Raw genomic sequence first — 24,803 nt, forward strand, 5'->3', positions numbered from 1 at the left:
AAATTGAGGGGGACAAGTGGAACAAACCTGTGTGTTTATTTGTTGGTGTGCGCTCGCCATGCTGTAAATTAGACGTCACCGCTGTTTCTTGTCACTGGCGGAATCCAAATGTGTTGTGGGCAAAAGAGATACTTAAATTCGATTTACTCGCTCTAACGTGATTTAAATGAGCCTCTTGGCTCGCCCGGACAGATTGACAGCGTTGTCTTTATCGCCGCTTTGTTTTATTTTTGGCTGTTTACTCTGCCTCTCTGCTGTCATCTCACACGACAGCTTTAAAGGAGCCCGCTTCGATCTTCCGAGATCTGGGGAGAATAAGCAGCCTTTTATGTTCTAAGTGCTTCATATGACAAATATGAAAAAGGATTCAAGAGGGAGCTGACAAGTTTTTTGTCGCCCTGTTCCTCAGCTGCAAAGAGCTGTGCAGGGAGAAGTCAAACCTGCAATCTTATAACATGAGAACCCTCACAAAACTGAGCAAAGAGGTCTCATTCCGGGTCTTGTGGGTCAAAGTCAATAAATGCAACTCGATGTACAAAGGAGACGTGTCTGTGGAATAAAGCCCGAGTCGTGAATAGCTCCTGAATTGCAGCACAGCGAGTTTCTGTGCTTGTTCATGAAACAAATAACCACGTGCGGCAATGTGATCAAGAACAACAACACGGGTCCTTAATGAGTCCCACACAGGCTTCGGTTTTATTCACCCAGGACATCTGAAGAGATTTAACAAGCACAACAAATGACCTCAACGAAATGTCTTTCAATATTTCAAAAGGTCCTTGAATGTATTTTGCAAAAAAAAAAAATCAACCGGGAGGTAAATAATGCACCTGCTCCTTCCTCCTGTCGGGGTGGTTATAATGAGCCGAGAATGCATTGACGGTAAAGAAATAGTTTGACATTGAGGGAAATAAAGCTCATTTGCCTTCTTGTGGAGAGATAGCTGAGAACTCCACTCTCACGTCTGGAGCCAGGCGGCAGTTAGCTTAGCTTAGAACGATTACTGGAAACAGGGGGAGACTGCTGGAAGTCAATGGCAAGATATACTCTGCAAGTAACCTTCGTGAAGCCACAGCTTGTTTTTACGCTGTAGCTTCAAATTTGACAAGTGTGGTATCAACCTTCTCATCTAACTCGCTTAATAAGGGAATAAGCTGTTTCCCAAAATGTGGATTTACTCCTTTAGGTATTGGGGCTGGGAGGCAATTAGCTTAGCTTAGCATACAGACAAGTGTAGAGAAGGCTCTGCCCAAAGTTTAAAAAATGCTTACCAGCACCTTTACACCTCAAAAATAACATGCTTTATTTGATTTGTTTAATCTGGAAACAATGTCTGACATCTTAAAGCTAATCATCATCTCATTATGCAAAACTAAGCTAATCGCCTCCTGTCTCCAGCTCTTATTTAATGCACAGTCGTGAGAGTGATGTCAGTCTTTTCTTTTAATTCTTATATGACTTTGAGGTTCACAACAAGGTCAGAAAGATGACGCCTTGTCACAAGAAATGTCTTTGTAGCACTAATGACTCCCAACATCTGTTTCAGTCTCATCATCAGTGTAGTGCTCCACAGGGCTTCTAGCTGCGATGGCAGATCTCGCAGCACTCCAGACAAAACTCGAGACACTCGGTCGGCTCGCAGCAGGACTCGAAAAGGACCGAGTGGCAGTGTGCGTTGCAGTTGAGCTCCTCCACAGGCGCCTCTTGGACGGCCGCACAACAGCGGGCGCAGGCGTGGCAGCAGGAGGAGCAGAGGGTGTGGAGGCAGGAGGAGCAGACCTCCAGGAGACCCAGGAGCAGCACCGAGCCCTGGCACCACAGGCACGCCAGCAGCAGCTGGAGACAGGAGTCTGTGGGTAACACAGTGAGGAGACGTGATTTTAGCAGCAAGCCTCAGAGCTGAGGTCACGAAAAAGCTGGTGTGTGTTGTAAAAGGCTTGTCAGACGGCATCAGAAATGGGGATTAACGATTCTATTAACCCTAAATTAATCTCTCGCGCGTTTGTTTGTTATGTAGAACTTAAAAGAGAAACAACTGCGCTGCCGTGATCAAGTGTGATTGTGTTTACTTAATCACAGAGCTGCTGTTCAGCCCTCCAGGGAAAATAAAAAAGGCCACGGAGGCTGCCGGTGATGAACAACAGCCAGGAAGAAGCTGTCACAACATAATTGCTCTCCAACTCAAATTAGGTGCAGATCAGATTGCATACATTAACCCCACCGGTGTGTTGCAGAGCATCTCTCGCGATCCCAGCCGCGTTGTATTATTACTCAGCTACCAGTTTTTCATCCTCACAAGCACCAGGTAGAGTGAGTGAGCTCATGCAAATCGAGCTGTTTTATCCTGTTTACTCCGGGAAGTAAATGAAAAGGAAGTGGCGGAATTCCCTGGGGAGTGGGGTCCGGCGTTTTCCTGCTCGGCCGCCCCAATTATACACCCCCCGGCACATAACAAATGCTAATATACGTGATTCGTGTGTAGATGAAAAAGGGGCATTATGTATGGCTACTCTATTGATTTAATGCGCAACTTCATAGGGATAACAACATGAACACAATGATAAACAAGGAGTGGCCCTCTGCACACTTTGATGAAAGTGGAATAAAGTGCAGCAGTCTGGAAGTCTTCAAGGGAAACTTTTTAGAGCTCCACTTGCGTAGAAAGATTAGATCGGTTGTCGTTGGTGGTAACAGGAAAATCATTTGCTTTTAAACACGGTTCTGATGCTCAGACTCCAACTAATTTTCCCATGAGAATGAAAGATGACCGAGTCTGCTGAATTACAGTTATTGAGTTATTGTAATTTACTGACCTGAATTTACTCTGCTTTCAATTCTCAATAAATAAATATAATATTCCAGTGAAGTCATAGCTAAAATCTTCATCGTCGCCCCAGGGCAAAAAAGACATTTATATATTTGAAGATGCCAACCACCACTGCATATCCTGTAAAAGATGTTTGGAATGTTCCCTGGAGGTTTGCTCAGGGGACATTGTTTCATTTGTATTACCAAGTAAAGCACAGCTCATGCACTTAATTATTATTAATTAGTGAACAGTAACTTAATGGTCTTTATTTGATTAATTAGCCGGTGTTGCTGGTCATTGAATTAACTAATGATGATACAATCTTTTAAGTGAATCATTCACATGAATACCATCAGAAGGGCATTGTGTAGTTTTTGAGGAGAAGATATATTTACTTGTTCCATAATTGAATAAACAAGCTGCTCTCAGAGAAAAATAACTGTGTTGTTCTTTAAGGTCAGTTTGTTTATTCAGTTTATTCAGTCATGAAAATGAAGTTTATTTAGTTTGTTTTGGCGTAAAAACAATAAAATCAGTCAATGAAGACCTTTCTCCTCTGATCAAGATTTCTTCCCAAAACTACAAAGTTCACATTTAATGGTATTCGTGTGAACTATTCACTTAAAAAGATTGTATAACCTTAATCACAACTAATGTTAACTAATGTGTCCTTATTGTAAAGTGTTTACAGGATGGAGTACTGAAGTCCTGAACTAGCAGAGTGATGGAACGCATCAACTGCAACCTGCTGCAGGCTGATAAAGATTCAGACTCAAAGTGAAAGTAAATGAGGCCACTCTCTCCAGCAGGGAGGGCAAACTGGAGTGACTCAGTGTTTTAACATGCCGTCCGCTGTGTTATCAGCTTCACTCAGAAGCAAGATGGCTTCAAGACCGGAGCAGGAGCTCTGCTGTCCGCTGTGTCAGGAAGATCTTAAACATCCTGTTCTTCTGTCATGTAGCCACAGCGTCTGTGAAGACTGTCTGTACAGCTGGTGGAGAGAGAAACAAAAACCAAGTTGTCCAGTTTGTAAGAGAAGAGATTCGATGGAGGCGGTTGTAACATTCTGCAGCGAGCACAGTAAGAAACTCGACTTCTTCTGTCTGGACCATCAGCAGCCGGTCTGCCTCGTCTGCAGAGATTCAGACGATCACACCGACCACACAGTCAGACCCATCGATGAAGCTGCACCACAACACAAGAAGAAACTTCAGGAAACTCTGGAGCCCTTTGAGCAGAAGTTAAAGGTTTTTGAGGAGGCTCAAGTGAAGTTTGATGAAACTGCGAAACACATGAAGTCTCAGGCCCGACGCACAGAGCGCCGGATTAAGGAGGAGTTTAAGAGCCTGCGCCAGTTTCTAGACAAGGAAGAGGAGGCCAGGGTGGCTGCACTGAGGGAGGAAGAGGAGCAGAAGAGTCAGATGATGAGGGAGAAGACGGAGGCTCTGAACAACATGGTCAGAGCTCTTTCGGACACAGTCGGAGCCACAGAGGAGGAGCTGAGAGCTGACAATGTCTCATTCCTGCAAAACTACAAGGAAACAGTGGAACGAGTCCAGCGGAAAGTCCTGCCAGATGATCCACAGCTGCCCTCGGGAGCTCTGATAGACCAGGCTAAACACCTGGGCAACCTGACCTTCAACATCTGGAACAAGATGCAGGACATGGTCTCTTACACGCCTGTGATTCTGGACCCAAACACTGAAAATCCCGACCTCATCCTGTCTGAAGATCTGACCAGCGTGAGACAAGGAGAGAGACGTCAGCTTCCTGATAACCCGGAGAGGATCAATTCTTACATCACTGTCCTGGGTTCGAAGGGTTTTGAATCTGGGACTCACAGCTGGGATGTGGAGGTAGGAGACAGTGGACACTGGGTGCTGGGTGTGTTGACAGAGTCTTTCAAGAGGAAGGGAGCCATACAGTCAGGATTCTGGGAAATAAGGTACCAGGAAGGTAAATACTTGGCACAGTCGTCACCGGATTCATTCACTGTTCTCAGCGTGCAGAAGAAGCTCCGGAGGATCAGAATGAACCTGGACTGGAACAAAGGAAAGCTGTCCTTCACTGATTTTGACACCAACACACACATATACACCTTCACACACACTTTCACTGAGAGGACATTTCCATTTATTACCAATAAGGATAAATACCCTCTGAAGATATTACCCACCAAGGTCCGTGTGGCATTCGCGTGATTGGAATCATAATCATAGTCTTTTCATGTGTGAAATGGTTTTGCTTACTTCGATACTGTCATTTATATGTTTGTGTTATTTTTTGCTTCTGTGTGAATTTTTGCATGTTTGAGCAACCAGATCCGAAGGCTGATTCAAATTCAGCCCCAGTTCATCAAATCTAATATGTTTGATGCCAACATCATGAAATGATGTGTAAAATACATAAGTGTTTAATCACCAAAAATATATAGTACATTTTCTTGCTGAAAGGAAGCGAAGATTTCAGGTGGACGGCTCAGTTTTATGGTAGACGTCTCATTCTAAGGTGGATGCTGAAATGTAAATGAGTGATGATGTGTTCAGTGCTAATGTAAGCTGGTATTTGAGCTATCTTTTGGTCAATTCATCAATAAAATGTTGATTTTGTTTTCCCTCTATTTGTTTTTTTTAAGGAACATTTGCAGATTGTAGATTTGACGTCAACTTAGAATAAACTGAGCTTCTGCAGCTTCGGCGTTGGAGCATTACTTACTGCCATTATGGAGATACATGTGACAGACAACTTGTCCTGGTTTCAGTGTCTGATAATATTTTCTGGAGTCAAAGTGAGAAACGTTATTGCGCGTACCAGCAGGTGAAGCAGTATTTTGGTGTGATCCAGCCACATTGCTCCTGCTCCTCCTGCTCCTCCTGCTGCTTCTGCTGCTTTGCGCCGATGAGCTGGAGCCCTGTAGGGAGACAGGTGGTGGCATGTGGTCTGGGACTGCGAGGCCACATCGTGGGCAGGTGGGTTTCTGCAGGTCACACTGAGGCTTCTTCAACTCTTCTGGCTCCTGTGAGGCTGCAGCAGGTAGAGGCTGAGCTGGGCAAAAAAAAAAACAGCTAAGATTGTCTCACCTGATCATCCACTTCTTGGTGAACACAAAGCAAATTCAAGCTGTAATTAACTTGTTTTCTAAAGCACGGTGCAGAAAGGACAGACTGCTAAGGATAAATCAGTTTTTGGGCACAGAGCTGTTGTTTTGTGTGGATCACCCAAAATATACAATATGTTTTCTTGCTGAAAGGAAGCGGAGGCTATTCTGTCTGTGAAAGTGTTTAAAGCCGTTTTATATCATATTGAAGGCTCAGTTTTATGGTAGACGTCTCCTTTCAGGGTTATTGCTGCCAGAAAAAGAAAAAAATGACTCAGCATTCTCATGATTATATTTATAATGTTGTTTATTTGTTATTTTTTGTTATTTTGTATGATAATCTGCTGTTTGTTTATGATATCAACCTTTTCATGTGTGAAATGGCTTCACTTAGTATTGCATGTTTGAGCAATCGGATCCAAAGGCTGATTCACATTCAGCTTCAGAGATATGCTGACTTATTATACCTTTTACTTATCTTGTTTCCCTCCAAGCGTGAAGTTGAACTCATATTGATTAGGTGAGTCGATTCCTCAATTCATCTGTTCGCCACATATTATTTCCTCGTTATAACCATATATGTTCTCATGTTATCTCGTGAAACATTTCACATGTTAACAAGATAAATGCCACATTGTTGTAACGCGATGAGTTTAATGTTATTACATGATGTGTTTATGTGTTATAACATGAAAATATCTTGTTATATCATGAAAGACTGCTTTGATTTTCCTGACTGTATACATGTAATAGACTTGCCGCTGCTGTTTATCATACCACTGTTTCTTTTTCCTTGTGATTAAGTCTTTAATCGCTCTTGTAGTTTCTATTTTTACTTCTAATCTTTGCTTAAAAACTGTTTATTGATTTTGGTAATTCTCTGTTTGTCTGTACTTGTTTCTGTGCTGCTGCAACGTCTTAATTTCTCCTCATCTTTTTCTGCGATATTCTGAGAATTTGTAAATTTTGGAACAATTCCAATTATGTTTCTGTTGGGAACTCAACAAAAATTTGCTAATTGTGTGGCCCCGTCTTGTAGAGAACCTTTGTCAGGGGCTGGGCATTTTATTTCCCACTGCTGATTGTTATCAGAGCTCAAGGATTCTTCTCCCTCCATCACCACCAGCGTTTAACCTCCATCGGGGGGGTTTCCTATCCTACGCACAGTTACATCAACTCCCCAAAACTGCCAAAGACTCTCTCATTTTGTTTTGTACACGTGGCAATAAATCTTTATGTTCACTTTACAAATGACAAGCCTCTCCTGATTGAACTGAATGTGATTCGTGTACCTGCGTAGTGGCACAATAAAATGACACGTTCACAATCCTACTTGTCGTGAGACTGGGTTGCACACTCTGTTCCTCCAGCACTGATTTGTTTTGCAGCCGAAACTTCTCGTCGGGAATCACAAAAGCATTTAATTGTGGTCACTGTATTGTTTGCCATACAGGTCTCAGGGTTTCTACTTACTGCTGATGAGGTCAGTGGGGATGGTATTTCCTCTGCTAACAGGGTCACGTGCTGGAAGGATTTCCTGGGCTGGCTTTAAAGACGCACCACCTTGAGACACATCAAAAATAAGTCATGTTAGCTGAAAGGTTATCGAAAGATATGAAACACACCTACGTGAAAAATCTCGAAATGGAAAGGATTCTTTTTTTTTTTAAATACCCCATAAATAAAACAGTAATTAATCAAAATCACTGCAAGTTAATATGTGGAGTTTAATCCTGCCTTAAAGAGCTTTAACTTCAGAGGGAGCCTATTGTGTCTCCTGATGTTTTCAGTGTGTTTCAGGCTTTTTAACACCCTGCACAGAGGGATATTTCAATATTCTGTGAAGCGTAGAACAAGTGGCCAGAGCAGCATGAATGTGTGGTGAAAATTAACTGATTTTGTCTCAGGTTAGATCATGAGTACTTGCCTTTAGTCGGGTTGCTCTGTTCCTCAGTCCCATCCGCAGGTAAATGGTCCTCTGGTAGCATGTCTGACACTCATGACTGCTCAGCGTCTCTGTTACATTTTGTTCAGCCGTCCACCATGTCCATCCTCCTGCTTCTGTCCACACCAAGAGGTCAGGAAACCTCCAACAACACCCAACATGCCGGCCTGAGTCACCGCTCAGGAGACTGTGAGCTGTACTGTGTGTGTGTGTGTATGTGTGTGTGTGGGTGGTGGGTGGTGGGATGTTTTGTTGTTGTTCAGTGAATTAATAACACTCCCCTTCCCAGCAGATCCGTGAGTGGCTGCTCTGAACATGCCGATCACAGAACAGCAGAGGCAGCCGGCGGCCTGGCTGTGTGACTTAAGGGTCCCTTCTGCTTTTAGTCACCTAACACGATGGAGACACATGCCCCACAAGTGTGTCAGCTCAGTACTGTAAGTATGCATGGACACACACACACACACACACACACACACACACACACACACACACACACACACACACACACACACACACACACACTTACATGATCCTGTCGTAGTTTATAGATTCTAGTATTAAGAGTATATGTAATAACTAGTTTTTGTTTATGTCGTGTTTTGGTAACACTTTAAATCTTGAGTTCAAAAACAAACAACGAAATTCTTTAAAAACCATTTATTGTGTATTGTTAAGTTGCAACCAATGTTTATAACACTTTGTATACGGTTAAAAACTAAATATTGGATAGTCATTATAAAGTTTTGTTTATAAACCATAACAATTGCTACATAGTTTATAAAGCATTTCATTATTTGCAAACTGTGTATTAAAGGCACAATATGTAAGAATTAGAGGCCTGTTGAATTAATTTGACTGATCCCGCTCCCTTTATTCTGTCATCCTGTCCAGTGTGAAGTCATGCCCGCCCGTCCTTTGTGTTGCGCACAAGCTAAAGGTCGGTGCTCAGGATTCACACAGTGACAGTGTCAACCCTCTGTATCTCCATCTGAGAAAGAATCACTATGTCTACACTCAAGCCTTCCGGTTCATGTCATGGATTTTCTTGCAAAATATTCATGGTGAAACTTCTATTAAATTCTCTCCCTTGGATGTTCCGGACAAATTTCATCTTGATCCAGTAAAAAATAGGCAATTGTTGAAGTTTAAAATACACAAACAAGGTATCACAAAAATGCTTTTAATGAATAAATTATTAATAATGATTACAAAAAAATAGTATTTAGAGTACAATTATAGGATCTTCACTAATTTGATAGAAGTTTCAACATGATTTTTTTAAAAAGAAAATCCTTGACACCAACAGGGAAAAGTGCTGTATTTTGAGTGACTTGGCACTGGCACAACCCAAATACCTGAAGCTGACTAGCTCCACCAACAAAACCTTATTTCTGAGTTTTATTTCCACCTCCCGAAACAAGATAAATAGAGTAATAAATAACAGTCAGTGGCATTTAAATACTTGTATTCAGAAAATATAATGCATTCCCACAGATGAGGACTTAATGAAGAAATTGGACACATGGGCGACAGCATCATCATCACATGTTGATGAGAAAATGAGCGGAGACCAGCCCTTTCACAGGGACTGTTGACTAAGTGCTGTCAAAAGTGCTGCGTTGAAAAACATGTTGACTCGCAGTGAGTCTGCGGCACTTCAAAGCAGCACATAAGTGAAGCCGTTGAAGTTGTCGAGCACCATGCTAACTTTCAGTCAGTGAACGCGGCGCGCTGAGAGGCAGTCAGAGGAGAATGTCATCTAATGGGCTGACAGCGAATCAAAGGGAGCCCGGAGAGGCAACAGCGAACTTAAAGCTAACTCGTTATCAGCCGAGACAATTACTGACATTAGTCAAAACAGGGAGGCCTTTGTTCTGTGTTTGGTTGTGAAGTCTGCAGTTGCAGCTTCACTTCAGGGTGTTCGTCAGCAGCTGATGGGACTGTTTGGGACTGTAGATTCATAGATTGTGTTTTAGCATATTACTGAAAACCTCCCTTAGCGATTATCAAGAAACACAAATATTAACAAAAATATTAGCTCAGGTGTAGTTTAATGATTCCATTCTAATCATTGTAATCTGCAGTAAGTATAGTAACGTATGGCACCTTTAAATCATGGATGGTTGAACATGCATGTTTACTCTCCTCACATAAGTTACTATGATTGCATTTCTTCTAACTTTATAAAAAACACATTTAAAAACAATAGTATAGGCTACGCTTGTGACAACTTTCTTCAAGATTTTGTATCCAATTGGCATTCAGTCAAGCCAAATAGAAACAATATCAATCAAATTAGATTTATCTCCTCGCAATTGTCTGCCTCAGTCCACCAGTCAAATTGAGCTTATGGTGGACTACTGCTGTGTTTCTTAGTATGTTAAATTGATAGAGAGTAACAAAAAACAGGAAAAGCATGTGTTCACATGCTTGGCCAGTGAAGTTGATTCTGATAGAGCCAAAGAGAAGCTACATATTCTAAAACATAGACACTCCACTCACGTCTTCAACCCAGCAGCAGAGAAGATCTGTACAATCAGAGTGAGATTGACCTTTGACCTTTTGGATATGGAATGTCATTACTTCACCATTTTATCCTTTTAGACATTAGTGGGAAATGTCTTCATAATAAGCACATTCATTATTGAGTTATGGCCAAAAACCTGGCCAAACTACCGTGACAGAGACAAAGGCACAGCGATCGTTGACGAACAATGAACAGGTTTACATTTATTTATTACATTGTTATCAGACACTTTGGACACACAGCTATAGACAAACACAGTTTCATAAACAGAGAGTTACATGTTCACAATAACATCCATTGTAAAGACTCCAATTGTTATAAAAGTGTATGTTTGGGAAGATCAAGCACAAGGTACTCACGGGAAACAACAGACACACCGTTAGACACTGACTAACTTGAGCTGGACATTGATTAAACACATTTAAGCAGGATGACGAGCATCTTACAAGTCATTTTAATGTACAGAGACACTAGAGTGAAGCCACGGTACAAACTATACATGTTTCATTGAAAGAAAAATCACAAAAACCCCTCCCTCTTTTTTTACATTCACATCCACTCTGTGTGTTTTTCTTGTCACAATAAACAGACAAAACATAAATTCTTTACATCATTTTACAAATCACTCACTTTGGCCTTTATGATATAACATTTACATGTCAGTGTTGGACTTGTTCACGGTGAAAAAGGACATCATTTATCCCAAACTATCAGTTCCCAGCTCTATTTGTGACTGCGTACGTTCTCATGTATTTCTTTTTTGACGCACCTTTTTTCTTATTTGCGTTGTTCAAATTTGAGCAATGCACGGCTTCAGATACACAGAGTTTTGTATTTAACAGAATTCATTTTCTGAAACCTAACACAAAAACAACTACCCTTCTTTCCTAATGTCGAAAGGACAGAAGACAACAAAACCAGACCAGCGTTCATATGTGAACCCTATAATGAACCACAACTCTGGCTAGCTCCATTTGGATATGTGCATGGTGCTATATTGTTGTCTACGTCCCTGATAGTCAGCACAGTTTTACTTTACTACTTTGCAGTGATTGTGTCAAGTCTGAAACCTTCTGTTGTCATTCAAGGTCGAACAAATGCTCTTCGTCATTTTCAGTCACGTTGTGCTGCAGACTGGCTGATTTCACCGTTGGCATCAGGGATTCTTGGTTGGTCAGAGTCAGTGCTTCGTCTTTAAGGAGAAGAGCCCTGCGAGACAGAAAGACAAAGACATTTGATACATTTTCAAATTCAAAAAAATTCAGACTTTTCCAGGCTCACATTTCCAGAAATCAAGATAGATTTCCACACTGTATTTGACATGTGAGTACAAAAGCTGGACGTTTATTATACAGATCAATGGTTTTAAAATCCAGCTGTTAATATGTCAGCTGCATTCCGACTATAATGCTGTTATGTTGCTTAATAATTGCCAGAAGATTGTAGCCAGGTACTGCCAGCCTGCAGAAAACTGGCATTTAGACATGGCTGTTCAGTCCATGGAAAAATAAGAAGCTCACTGCTGGACTCGTGGGGAGAAGTTTTGTTGACTTTGGCTGTTTGTTGCTTTGTTCTCCTGTATTTGACTCCTGGAGTTTCTGCCGACACACTCTTTCTTGAATCCTGGCAGCGATGCCTCAGCCAGTGCCGTCTACAAGGAAGATTGATTGAAAAATCAAACTTGATGTCGACCAGTTCAAACTCCTTTTAATCAGAAATATAGTGTTGCGGTTCTCACCTGTAAACTGGCATTCAGAATGGTCCCAAAATCCAGGTTGGAGGCCACATTTTTCATCAGTGACGGACTGTTGCGGAACAACAAAGGATTTGAAAACAGACACAATCTATGTCTAATTCATGGCAAGTAAATCAATATCTTGTAAATGTATTCAAGAAATCACAACATGGTAACAACAACAGTTTGAGGCAAGGTCAGTCTGACGACAAATAATTCAGTTGCGTTATTTAGATGAGAGAAACTCGAGCCTTGAAACTGTCACCAGGATCAATCCAACTGTATTTATAGCTAATTTACTGATACTGCAGGAAAATGGAACCTATTTTGTCCAATTGTCCCGTCTTGTATTAAGTCAGTATGTGGGCTTTATATCTCATCACAAACAATGTCAATTTGCAAAGATTTCTTTGCAAAGATAAACCATGAGTATCTTATAACATAAACATTTTAACATTATAGTTTAGAAACAAAGTAATATCTTTAACATAATTTTATTTGAACTGATATATGTGTTGATACAGGAACACAAGCTCATGTACTGTACCCTGTGATCTTCTGGGATCTCCTCCTCTGGTATTCCTCCTCATCCACTGTCCACACGGCGCCTTTCACATTCTCCACACGCACAAAACACTTGTGCAGGCTCAGGTTGTGGCGCACTGCGTTCTGATGCAGAGAAAATCAGACTGAAGGAGGTATCACTGAAAACATGCTGCATAAATCAGGTATGACACGCGCTGGGATCACACAGATAATTATCTAGGGGTGCAATACCTTCCAAGTGGCAGCGTTGCGTCTGAAATAAGCAAACGTCCGCGTGAACCAGTTGTATATCTCATTGAGTGTTAGCTGCATGTCTGGTGTTTCCATAATAGCCTGTAGATGGAGGGGCAATGAAAACACTGCATCACGATATAAGATCAAATTAAAGTGTGAGGCTCACAACCAGAGCTGCAGCGATTCATCGATTTACTGAACAGTTGGCAACTGATCGTTTTGAGTAATGTATAAAAAAAGTAAAGTCCTAAATTCTCTGATTCCACCTACGTAAATGTGAACAGTTTCATGATTTTATATTCCCCTAAAACAGTAAACAGAATATGTTTGGATTGTTGACAAAACAAGACATTTGAAGACATTATTTGGGGCTTTGGGGGAAAAAAAAATTATAAGCAATACAACTAACCAATAAATTGAGAAAATAGTCAACAAAGCAATCGACAGTGAAAATAATTTTTCTAAGGTAAAAGACTAGTAATCATCTCAGGGCTGAAAAAGAAGTTTTTCAATATCTATTAAAAGCCACCAAGTATTTTCTTATTTAATCATTTTTCTTGAAATATTTTATAATAATTATCATCTCTGAGAAGTTTAGAGGGAAAATCTCTACATGGTGGAGCTGGTAACAACTAAGAGAGATCTAAAATGTTTGAATAGAATAGAAAGCACATTACTTCCCTCTGAAATGTAGTGGACATGACACATAAAGTAACTTGACTAAATATACTTAGACACTTTTCACTACTGATGTAATCTGAGAGGTTATTTATCAGTGAGGAAGGCCTGCAACATTGAACATTTTTTAAATTCAAGGGACTAGTGAATAAAAAACAAAGAGAGTAAAACTGACAAAAGAGAAAATGTTCATTGCATTAATTTACAATTTGCGTACAAAATGATCTAAAAAATATATAGATATATTACAAGTTAACTGAACAATGTTTGCATTTGAAAAAAGAAAGACTACCTGTCTTATCAGTGTTGCATAGGTGAAAGGTGGTCTGATGTCAGTGTTCTTATAGAGCTCATATTCATTTTCTGAAACAAGAATCAAGTGTTAAGTGGAGATGAAAAATGTGCTACAAACAATCTTTTTGCTATTTGAACAAAATCTAAAAAAAAAAAAAAAAGTACAGTATTCGGCTTACCTGACGACAGGGAGTACGCCAAAGGATGATGACGACGTCTTATGGCCCCGGCACACGATGTATTAGTGGGCGACTCGTCTTCACACCCCTGTGAGGGAGAGCTGACACGGCCCAGAAGTTTGGGGGAGGTCTGGGCCAAGTCTGACGGGCTCAGCGAGGGCAGGTCGTTGTTGATGGCGACTGAGCTGAGCTGAGAGCGACACAAGAGGATGATCCAAGTTAACAAAGGAACAAGAGGACAGAAAAGACTGACAGGGAGACAAAACAGAGAGGGAGATGAGTGTAACAGAATGATTTGTTCCGCCTCTTCAGGGGTGATTCCACTAATACAGCAAGAAGAAGGAAGCCAATTATTGTTAATTATAGGGTGAAATTGTTTGGTGAGTGTTGTGATTATGGTGCAATATTTGCGAGATTAACAAAATGATTAGCTTCCACGTTATCAGAGCATGTCTGAAAACACAGTGGCAGCCATCCAGTGCCGACAGCTGGGCAACAAAAGGGAAGGGAGTGCAGTAAGTCACGCTCAGGTGGACGGGGAAAAGTCTGAGAGTGATTTAGAGTTATGGTAAAAAGACGTAAAAAGGGTAAAACTTCTTCGAAATGCATTTGTGATTCAATCTCACATTGTTTTTCTGGGCAGGTTCAAACATTCCTGACCTTCATCTCATGCAAGCATTTTTTTAGGAAAGTGCCAACATATTTCTGCAACTCATCCAACTGTAAAAGTCCACCAGGTCAGTTACAGGCTGGCAGCATCTTCATCAGCGCTGGGGAAGACGAACTTGCGGGCAGAAACACGTTATTTTCACTCTCCATCACATATTTGGCTCGGATTTGCTTACACTTCACGGCTCATTTGCTTTGTGTCTGTTGTTCATGCGGCTATTACTGCACGGCACACTATCTACCTGTGGACCGCGGGGGTCAGCAGCTGTGTCAGACTGCGGCGACTGCAGACTCGTGGGTGCAGAGAGTGGCTGGCCTTCTAAAGATGGAAGGTGCAGGTGAGCCATCATCGCTCGCAGACGCTCCCGTTCTTTGCGGAGCTGGTACAGGAGAGGAAGGGAGGGAGAAGAAGCTCATAGTCGACGGTGTGGCATCAAAATCACTCAATATATTGAAATGTAGCGCTGTGACCCAAAGTACAATTTCCTGCTGTGACAAAACATCAGGAAGGAGGCGGAGTTGGCCGAACATTACATGAATATTTACCATGAGCAATAAGGCGGCTTAAGGAAGTGAAATTCAGTGAAAAGAATCCAGTGCTGCAGAATAATGTTGCCACTATAAATATGATTTTCGAAATCAATAATAACCTTTGCAAAACTATCTCACACTCGCTTATATAGGCTCACTGTGTGTTTTCTTTTTTTGTGTATAGAATATGACGATGTTATTAAAAGCCGCACGGCCACTAGCACACATCCGAGCAGCTGCTATAACTGCTGTCGATGTACATCTGAACAGGACTCACGCCCACCTGAAGCTCAAGCTGCTGAACCACCTGCATCTGGACTCTGCACTGTGCCGTGCTTCTGTCGTCCAAAGTGTGCTCACTGCCCATATGCCTGAAACACACACACACACACACACACACACACACACGCACACACGCACGGACATCAAAACAAGGCTCAGCTGGAAATCGGTCTGCTGAGCATCGCATACTCCCTCACACAGATAGCAGCTGTTATCAGCTTGGATTCACAGCAGCTGCAGTTGATTTCAATGGTGACCCACCGCAGTCAATGGCAAAAATCAAAACCATCAAAACATTCATAGAATCTTTATTCAAAACACTTCAGAAATGAATGTAATGATCTTTAGTGATGTAAAGATAGCTCGACTGAATGTACATCAACAGCAGAGAAGTGGACAATTGAACGAGTCTGGTAAGACAAGTTTCAATGGATGCTGTGACATGACATGTTTGATTGTTTTCTTTTTTTCGCCTCTGACACACACCGTGATTGCCGTGAATCAAGGCAAATTCTCGTCTACATTAACGCAGGGGTGAGAGGGAGTAAGGCACTCAAATCACAAATTGACGCAGATTGTACACGGCCCAGGACAGGAAGGCTTTAGAGCAAGTGGTTACAACCAACCAGAACAGCACTGGTCTACCGAGCGTCAGAGACATCGGTGAAGTGAGATGTCTGCACAGAGCCTGAAGCACATTAGAAGAGAAAGCCCAACCCAGCCACAGTCTGTTCACCCCGCTGCCATCTGGCAAAAGATACAGAAGTATCTGCTGACATACCACCAGACTACAGTGCAGCTTCCGGCCTTAGGCAGAGACCCCCTCAATTAATTTGTCGCACCCCACTGAACGTTATGTTTTTCATTTTTATGATTCTTTACTTCATCATCAATTTATAGCATTTTTTATAGTAAAAGAGACAGCAACTACAATTTCATTGTGTGGTTCTGGTTGTGTAATGACAATTAAATTGATCCTGAATCTTGAATTATTTGAGATTTTCACACATGGAAAGTGGTCAAATAAATATCTTTATCATTGTGTAGTAGACAGAAATGTTTTAATCCAGATGTTTCGAAAAATCCTTGATGATTCTGAAATTCCTAACAAAAGGCATTTCATTTTCACCTTTTCAAAAATTACCAGACCTTTATCAAAAATAAATGCTTGGCTTCATTTGAGATGAAAGTATTTCTTTAAATAACCAAAAGAAAAAGGTGCAATGAGTCAGAAAGCGAAATGCTTTAGGATGACGTTAAGACCTACTTGACAAACTGGCTGAAGTTTTCACATGCCGACTCACATCCGGGCCAATTACACACTCCATGGCTGTAAAGAGTGTGTGTGGCATCTCGATTAGCTTTAACAGCACTAGACAAGGAGGAAGAGAAGGGGGGTGAAAGTATTGTGATGATTAAAAACCCAAACAGCAGCCAGACTACAGCAACAAAACAAGAGCAACGCAGCAAAAAAACGGATACAAGCGTCTTTTCTTTTCTTTTCAGGTAGCAGAAAATGACAGAGGGAGGTGGAAGGGAGCACTGATAAATAAAAGGAAAACTATTTACTTTTGATTAGGGACATGTAGTCATGTAAACTTTGTAAACTCTTTGCTGAGCCACTTCAGGTGGTGGAGCACAAAGCAAACAAACAAAACAAAATATATCATCCCAAGGGGAATTAAAAGTGAAGTCTCGCTGCAACAAAAAAAAAAAAAAAAAAAAAGCAAACAGCAAACAGCTCCCCACCAGCGTCTTGAGAGGAAGAAAAAATGTCTCCAGATGACACGTCTTTGATGTTTATATAATATATATATATATAAAAAAGCATCTCAGTTCTCACAATGTGTTTACAGTACTGACAGACAGATCGTACCATTCTGCCCTCTGAGGGGAAGAAGTCTCCTGGTCACCCGCCTGTCTCCGTCTGACTTTTGTTGACATCATGTCATGAACAGAAGAGTCCTGGTTGCCCTTTGATGTGGTTTTATCATCAGTCAGTCCATTTGTGAGCTCTTTCCATATCTGCTGCATCTCTGCAGGGCTGAGACCTCCTAAAAACATACAACAAAAACACACACGCACACAGCCGTATTGTAGATTTCTAAATCTGAGAATCTTTTTTTTACATGTTAATCAAGGAAACAGCAGATGCAATGGGGGGCTATTATCCATATATAATACATTAGAAGCAGCTGAAAAACGTTATACGTGTGGCACATATTTCCAGAAAATATTATATTTACTTTGTGCTGTTCACACCTGCAATTTTTTTTCCATCTGCACTTCACAAGGAAGCGAGACCTTGTGTCACCGAAATCCAGGAATAATTATCACAGATGGAAAATGAGTAATGATTATTGTTCTGCTTTCAGTTTTCACTTTCATCATCATGTCTCTCGAGGTCAGTGCAGTTATGTAACTGAACCTAATATCAACTCTTTCTATGCAGAGATTTCGAATACATGTGTATCAGGTGTCAGAAAGAAACTTGTCCGCCATCTATGGTTGTGTCCTCGTGATATGATACAACATATCATAACCCTATGGTAGAGCCATTCTCAAATTAACACACATGCAGAAGTCTTGAACACCATTGCTTTCAAATGACACTGCTCCACAGAGGGAGAAGAAAGAAACTTGGGCTGTAAAATGTAAAGAATAGTGACCTGGAGAGGACAGGACCGGTGTCTTCACCCGGAGAAGCTGCTGCTGCTGCTGCTGCTGCTGCTGCTGCTGCTGGAGCTGGAGCTGGAGCAGCTGCTGGAACATGAGCTGCTGTGCGGGAAGCTGAAGGACAGAGAGAGAAAATAAGACATTTCAAAAGCAAGGCAGCGTTCATGTAAAACTCTGCCGCTCACATTCCTGATTTTTTCTGGTAGCTCTTCGGGTATTGATGAGGTAAAATCTGTGGCATACACTCGGCATCCTTCACGAAATGCTTTGAAATTTCACATCCCAAAACCAAAAACCTCACCGCCCACACCGCCAACTAAAATAAAGAACATTGTTATCAAATCCCAAATGCAAGTGACAAAGCACATAAACATGTCTGTCTTGATGGAACATTCCTTCCCTTTTTCCATGTGTCCTGTTAAAATATAAACTATTATTTTACTTTCAGGGCCACCAGAACAACTTGCCTCACTTCCAATGAGGATACTGCGGCAGCTGCTTTGTTTCACATAGAAAAGTCAAAGATTGGTTATCAACATCAAGTTATTTATATCTATTATTACATTTTCATTTCTATTTCATCTTATTGAGTCTAATAGTGAGAGCTTTTACTGACACATGGATATAATTATACAATAAATAAAGACAGACCATAAATAACCTCTTACCTCTTTAACTTTCTTGCTGGGCTGCTGCTGAAGCAGCTGCAGGTGAATCTGTTGTTGTTGCTTCTTGTAAAACTCTTTCAGATGTTGCTAGAATAAAAACAATGTGATTCACTATTGCTATACAATTATTATTATTATTATTATTATTATTATTATTATTATTATTATTATTGCTATGTGGCAAATTACATTGAAAAGTAAACAGTACACTAAACTACTGAATTACAAATGACAAACTTAATTTTACACACTTTGTTCACTAGACTGCTATTAACAATGGACCAGTTGGAGGTGCAATTTTACTATTATTTTTGTTTGAATGGGTAATCAGTCAGAAAGGATGCGCAGAAGCAGGGCACTGAAACAAGTGAAGCACAGTGGAGAGCAGCCCTCCATGATATTATCAATTAGCTACACCTGTGGATTACAAGTCAAAATGTCTGCCATGAAAAGACCATCATGAATAAACTGAACTTGGACGGTCAGGTAGGCTAAGCAGCTAATGTTGGTGTTAACAAACACACATGTACTGTATTTCCACTAGTTTTAGTATAGCCGGGATAAATTAACTAGCTTTAAAAAATGGTGTACCTTCATTAATGTAACTGTTGGTTGGCTGTGAGGTAGCTTCGCTAGCCCTGGAATGTTTATGCTAGTGAGGCGACCTAGGTAGTTAAATGGTCATTTTAATTTTGAATTCACTGAAAATCACTTTAACAAAAAGTTGCTTAACTTCATTCATGTACTTACCTGTGAGGTAGCTGAGCTAGCTAGTATGCTTGGAAGGCTAATGCTAGCAAGACTAACTAGCTAATGTTAATAAGCATTAATAGAAATAGTGAGACCAACTGGTTTAAATGACCAGATTAGCTGAAAGGCAGCATTAACCTATGGCAGTAGTGAATAATGTAATGAATGTCAGCATTGGGTGGCTAAAATAGATTTTATCTAATAGACAATTTGTTTAAATTAGTTAACTTGAACACAACTGGATATCACAGTGGCTTACCTTGATTCATTTGGTTGACTGTGAGGTAGTTTAGCTAGTGTCCTTGGAAGGATACTGCTAAAAAGCTAACTATGTTACACCAGCATTAACCACAATTGATTTAAACTACCAGATTAGCTAAAATGTAGAATTAAACCATCGCAATTAATGTAAGCATAAGGTGACTAGAATGGATTTTTCCATAACAGTACTTTTGTAGCAGACAATTAAGCTATTTTAACCTTAACCGACCAATTATCTCAATTAGGTTCACCAGTTTAGCTTGATTTAATAACTTAAACCAAATAGGCTTAACTACCCAAATCTGAGATTCAATTTAGGTGTAGGGGCTATCATAACTAGTCGATCAAATTGTGGCTTTGTGGACATTGATCTTAAATTGCATTCATTCCATTAGTTACAGTGTTTTCAATCCATTAAATATGTATACACAAGAAAAACTAGGCACTGCTACTGTATAGACATGTAAACCAGAGTCAGGGGTATTGTAAGGAATATTATTGCATAAATACCTGCTGGATCATTAGGGCTTGTTGTTTCTGGTGGATAAGGGCCTGCAGCTGGTTGGGAGACAGAAGGTGCTGCATCTGCTGAGGAGCCATCATAGCCAGAAACACCTTCAAGGAGAGGAGGAAGGATACAGTGACAAAGGCCCACCGTCCAAAGCATGAAGGCAGGAGCATTAGCAGGTGAGACAGAAGGCAAGTGTCAGGTGTTGAACAGTAATAACCATTGAATGGAAATATTTCCAATCCAATTACAAAACAGCGCCTATCAACCTTTAGTGAACATCATCATGCTGGATTGTGTCATTGACCCTAAATGGGTTGGGAGATAGGCTGACCGGTTAATTAGCAACACAATTACATGCTTGTTGTGACTCCTAATAGAAGTGTATGCGTATTAATAAGGGCAAACACTGGCAGAATAATAACTGATCTGCACTGTTGCTGGTTGTGTGGCAAATAACACGGCGACTGTCTCCTTCTGGACTCAGACGGCGCCAACAGCAATGAATTGCCATGACTGCATTAAGGAACAACAAAAGCCACTAACAAATTTAACACGCTGTATTACAAACAATGCTTAAAAACAATACTAGTGCTGAAAATTGATTTGTTTGGTGAAATACAATTTATTCAACACTTTTTTTGAAATATCAAATGGCTTCTTCAAAGGCTTCTTTATAATAAGTCACATGCTGTAAACAGGCATGTGTAAAGGCTGACCTGATGTTCTTCAGAGGTTTCAGTGAAGCCTTGTGTCTATATTGTCTATATTTTAGTGGCTTGCAGGATGTAATGAAAGAAGAACACATATGGACCTCAAGTTTGTCATTTAATTTTTTTCAATCCTTTGAGAAACAAGCCTCTTGGGTTACAACCACACTGATAAGACAGATAGAAAGCTAAGAACAGTAGAAATGAGATGAAGAATTCATACTTTGGCACAACAGCTTCAACGATCTCTGTTGCTTGATTGTATTAATTATATTTTTGTTTATTAAGTCAGTGTCACATCCTCAAGGCGGACTAGAGGAACCAGTGACAGCGATGCGACAATCAGAGCTAAAGAAAGGCATAGAGAGAGTTGTGGTGGAAAAGGAAGAGATTGTGCACCATTTATTCAAATATTGACAATATTTTTAGAAATAAAAAATATTCTGTGAATGTTGGGGTACAGAAGACAGTGGTTTTGCAAAGATTTCCAAAAGAAGGTTACTAAATCCAAACAATACACTTAACTAATTAACGTTACATTAGGTGCACTTGCCAATAAACCTTGTATGTAAAAATATACAAGGTACCCTAACCTACCTAATGTCCTGACCCCGACACATATCTCATAAATTTTCCAGCAATTTTAATTGGAAAAAGCGAGCACTTCAAAACATCACTCAGCCAAATTGTTTTTCCGGATTCTCTGACAATTTATTGAGTTCATGAATTAATCAGAAAAATACTGACAAGCTGAATTCACAGTGAAAATAACAGCTCGTCTTACACTTTTCAGAGTCTTGTGTTTGTATTTTTAAAGAAGGCACTGATGTACAGCTGGCTCCATTATCATGCTTTACAAATGCCTTTGTGGTGTGTAGATTTGATGCTACACTTCACAAGAAATATATGACTGATGGAGGTCCCTCACTTTCTTTATAAAAGAAAGACCAGTCTTCACTGTAAATGGCCTTCATTTGTAACATTTTTTTTAGAGTTTGCAGTTTGAAAAACTTTCATATCACAGGCCATTATGATGTTTTTATGAGGACTGGAATTGCACTCTGGCAGACAGGCAAGGCTGCAACAGTGGCGATATTGCATTGTCACTTACTATAGGCATTATGTTGGCTGCAAATTACAAAAAAAAATAGCATCTTTAAGGATTCAGCTCACACTGTTTCAGACAGTGTTAGCAGTATTAGCATTCATTTTTGTTACATTGTTTAATTTCTGTCGGCCACAAGTTGAGTGTCATGCGAAGGGTTTATAAAGAGAATTAAGAGAAAAGACCAGAGTAAAACTGACAAGATGAGAGAACCGACTGAAGGAAACGGCGGTGACCAGGCGTTCATTATCTTGGTTGTTTCATCGATCCCCTAGATTAAGATTCTCAGGGATGGAATCACAACCGACAACCACAGAATTATGTCGAGCCATGCTTATTTGCGTTTCACTTGCATCTGTTTGGCCTAGGTCTATAGACAATTATTCCTCCCTGGCTCAGACTTGAAAACTAATAATGAAGGACAAACAGAGTTCTGCGTGTCAACTCCCAACCCGGATCAGATCTCATATGAAATCCCTGCAACTGTCAACAGAGCCCGAGGCTCCAGGTTTGGTGACCTGTCAGAGGATGTCCAATATGGAGCCGACTTGCTGTATTTCCCTTGACATGTGTTTGACTACGACTGTTCTTTTTCCCGCTTATAGAGACGAGGATGGAAGAAGAGGTGAATGAAGATACCTGTTTATGGTGGAGACTCTGCCAGTTTTCAGCACTCACTCCACTGCAGGAGTCCCCATTAGCTGCTCCCTCGCCTGCACCGTTGTCTGTGTGACTGAGGAGGCTGCTGGCTGGAGTTTGACGGGCTGCTGTGGGACTGAGAGGAGACTCAGGCATCCCAGCTCAAGTCCTACAAGAAAGGAGTCGACACTAAATAACCAGTAAGCCACAAACACTGCTGGTACAGTGTAGCATTTCAGCTAAATTACACCTAAACTGTGTGGAGGAGAAAAGAAAACTAACTTGAGAGCTTCAAATCAAATTGAATCAAAGACTAGATTGAGGAAGTTAATAAATATTAATTTACAGGTAAGAATGTAATTGCATGTGAGTGGAAACAGGATAAAAGTAGTTATTTCAGCATAGCTCATTAGATTTAAAATATCTACATTTCAGGACAATAATATCATGTAGACCTTAAGCGTACATAAATATAATTGAAAAGATATGATGACAATATGCTCTAAAAATAAAGACATATTTATACAGTTACTATTAATGCAAAGTTTATTTTCTACTGACAGTAAGATGTGCGTTTGACCGTTCACATAAAGTATCGCGGTCACATTATCACACAGTGTTATTGAGTTCCAGTGAGTTTTTCAGGGTTTTTAGGAATATTTGACTTTGCTTTTTCAGAATCAAACATGTGAACAGACAGTATTTAACCCAGCAGATGACAGAAGACTCAAAAACAATGGGAAATCTAACATCAATATCAAATAGACACTGTCCACATGTGAAATGACATGAAGTAAATAAACAAATCAAGATGAAACATTGAGAGACTTGTGGCAACATCTTATTCTAAGGATCATTGGGTTCAGAACATCCTCAGTACAGGAAATATAAACAGGAGTGCAATTAATCTGGTGAGAGATCTAAAAAGGGTTGTCACATCTTCTAAAATGTTTTACTCCTATTCCTCAACCACTAAGATATTTTCTCTAGGGGTATGTGACTACTTCAGAGAGCCACATTCCACTTCCAGAGAGTATTTGATTTCAAAGCCAACTTTCTGTTACATGTCTTATTTAGGCACGATGTGAAGTAGAAACTAAGAGGTAACAAAAAAAGACCACACATATATGCAGGACAGCTATAAAAATGCAGACTTGAGCACTAATAGTTGTTTAACTTTGAGTATTGACTGACTCATCTATTTCCGTCCGAACTGTGTTAAAGCTACATACCGTTGAGATGAAGAGTGGAATTCAGAGCAGCCAGGCAGAGTTGATGTCTCCAAGTCATGCAGTTTGGAGTGAGGATGGGAGAGAACTGATGGAGTTGTGTGTCTACCTGCGGGGGAGGAGTCACAGTGTCAGTCAGTGAATTACACACTGAGAATAGCAGTTGATTATCAGGGTGTGAAAACAGGAATAAAATAGTAAATACCAAATCAGTAATAGCTGTAGATTTTTGTTTTAGGCTTTAAAAAAAACAGTGCTCAGCTGGTTTGCGGTGATATGTTTTTATTTTGCTGCATTTGTGCAAATGTCCTCTATAGTTTGTGTTAATCAATAAACATTACTTTTTATTGGAATATATATTCTACATAAAACATAGACAAAACATTATTTTATTTCTTCCAGTTGCCTATTTTTCAGATAGAAGGCATTTTTGCACACCTTATCTCTTTTTGTTGATATTCATAGGCACACGCACAAAAGACAAGAAACATTACAAAACAAAATGCCTCAAAATAAGCATAATTTATTGTCTTTCATGATTAAAACAAACGGTTCTCTTTGAGAGAAGACAAGTATAGTTGTCTGTGACTTTATTTAGATATGCAGCGAGAACAACAAAAAAGAGCTCTGCAGCTACACAACTGTCAAACTGTTATCAAAGAGCTATTTACAGTGGTGTCTGTGCTTTTATTTGAAAAGCATATCAGTACATCTGTTAAAAAACAAAT

The 24,803-nt window shown here is 40.3% G+C and overlaps 3 protein-coding genes and 1 long non-coding RNA gene across 5 annotated transcripts; 2 read left to right on the plus strand and 2 right to left on the minus strand.

Annotated features, from left to right (window-relative positions):
* Positions 1–427: 427 nt before the first annotated feature.
* LOC119025146 (myoD family inhibitor domain-containing protein-like) lies at positions 428–8,090 on the minus strand. The gene is made up of 4 exons (XM_037108525.1): positions 7,834–8,090; positions 7,380–7,469; positions 5,621–5,854; positions 428–1,850 (listed from the first exon to the last, which is right to left on the minus strand). The coding sequence occupies exons 1-4, from the start codon at positions 7,892–7,894 to the stop codon at positions 1,579–1,581; spliced, it is 657 nt and encodes a 218-aa protein (XP_036964420.1). The 5' UTR covers positions 7,895–8,090; the 3' UTR covers positions 428–1,578.
* Positions 1,869–5,611, plus strand: LOC119025145 (E3 ubiquitin-protein ligase TRIM39-like). The gene has a single exon (XM_037108524.1). It carries the CDS (start codon positions 3,652–3,654, stop codon positions 5,008–5,010), a length of 1,359 nt encoding a protein of 452 aa, XP_036964419.1. The 5' UTR covers positions 1,869–3,651; the 3' UTR covers positions 5,011–5,611.
* A 2,474-nt stretch (positions 8,091–10,564) lies between the features above and the next one.
* LOC119025060 (forkhead box protein P2-like) lies at positions 10,565–23,508 on the minus strand. 2 transcript variants are annotated; one of them, XM_037108369.1, is made up of 15 exons: positions 22,847–23,508; positions 20,395–20,499; positions 18,874–18,960; positions 18,199–18,319; positions 17,406–17,583; positions 16,797–16,901; positions 15,531–15,618; positions 14,959–15,096; positions 14,048–14,237; positions 13,867–13,937; positions 12,894–12,995; positions 12,664–12,785; positions 12,120–12,186; positions 11,902–12,032; positions 10,565–11,590 (listed from the first exon to the last, which is right to left on the minus strand). In XM_037108369.1, the coding sequence occupies exons 1-15, from the start codon at positions 23,000–23,002 to the stop codon at positions 11,461–11,463; spliced, it is 1,791 nt and encodes a 596-aa protein (XP_036964264.1). In that variant the 5' UTR covers positions 23,003–23,508; the 3' UTR covers positions 10,565–11,460. The 2 variants fall into 2 exon arrangements, with proteins under 2 accessions (XP_036964264.1, XP_036964265.1); XM_037108370.1 differs by lacking the exons at positions 20,395–20,499; positions 22,847–23,508 and adding an exon at positions 19,465–19,504.
* On the plus strand, positions 19,225–24,647 carry LOC119025061. Its single transcript, XR_005076684.1, has 4 exons — positions 19,225–19,359; positions 20,434–20,571; positions 22,813–23,046; positions 24,071–24,647. It is a non-coding gene; the product is annotated as an uncharacterized LOC119025061 (long non-coding RNA).
* The last annotated feature ends 156 nt before the right edge of the window (positions 24,648–24,803 follow it).

This window comes from Acanthopagrus latus, chromosome 8 (genome assembly GCF_904848185.1).
Source record: "Acanthopagrus latus isolate v.2019 chromosome 8, fAcaLat1.1, whole genome shotgun sequence".
Classification (NCBI taxonomy): domain Eukaryota; kingdom Metazoa; phylum Chordata; class Actinopteri; order Spariformes; family Sparidae; genus Acanthopagrus; species Acanthopagrus latus.

Excerpts from the sequence above, each read along its gene's own strand:
- LOC119025145 (XM_037108524.1), top strand. The coding sequence starts at position 3,652 with ATGCCGTCCGCTGTGTTATCAGCTTCACTCAGAAGCAAGATGGCTTCA.
- LOC119025146 (XM_037108525.1), bottom strand. The coding sequence starts at position 7,894 with ATGCTACCAGAGGACCATTTACCTGCGGATGGGACTGAGGAACAGAGC. Across the intron at positions 7,470-7,833 it reads ACAGAGCAACCCGACTAAAG|GTGGTGCGTCTTTAAAGCCA; the intron begins GCAAGTACTCAT and ends ATGTGTCTCAAG. Across the intron at positions 1,851-5,620 it reads AAATACTGCTTCACCTGCTG|ACTCCTGTCTCCAGCTGCTG; the intron begins GTACGCGCAATA and ends TGTTACCCACAG.
- LOC119025060 (XM_037108369.1), bottom strand. The coding sequence starts at position 23,002 with ATGCCTGAGTCTCCTCTCAGTCCCACAGCAGCCCGTCAAACTCCAGCC. Across the intron at positions 13,938-14,047 it reads GGCGTACTCCCTGTCGTCAG|AAAATGAATATGAGCTCTAT; the intron begins GTAAGCCGAATA and ends TTCTTGTTTCAG. Across the intron at positions 12,996-13,866 it reads ATGCAACACTGATAAGACAG|GCTATTATGGAAACACCAGA; the intron begins GTAGTCTTTCTT and ends CTCCATCTACAG.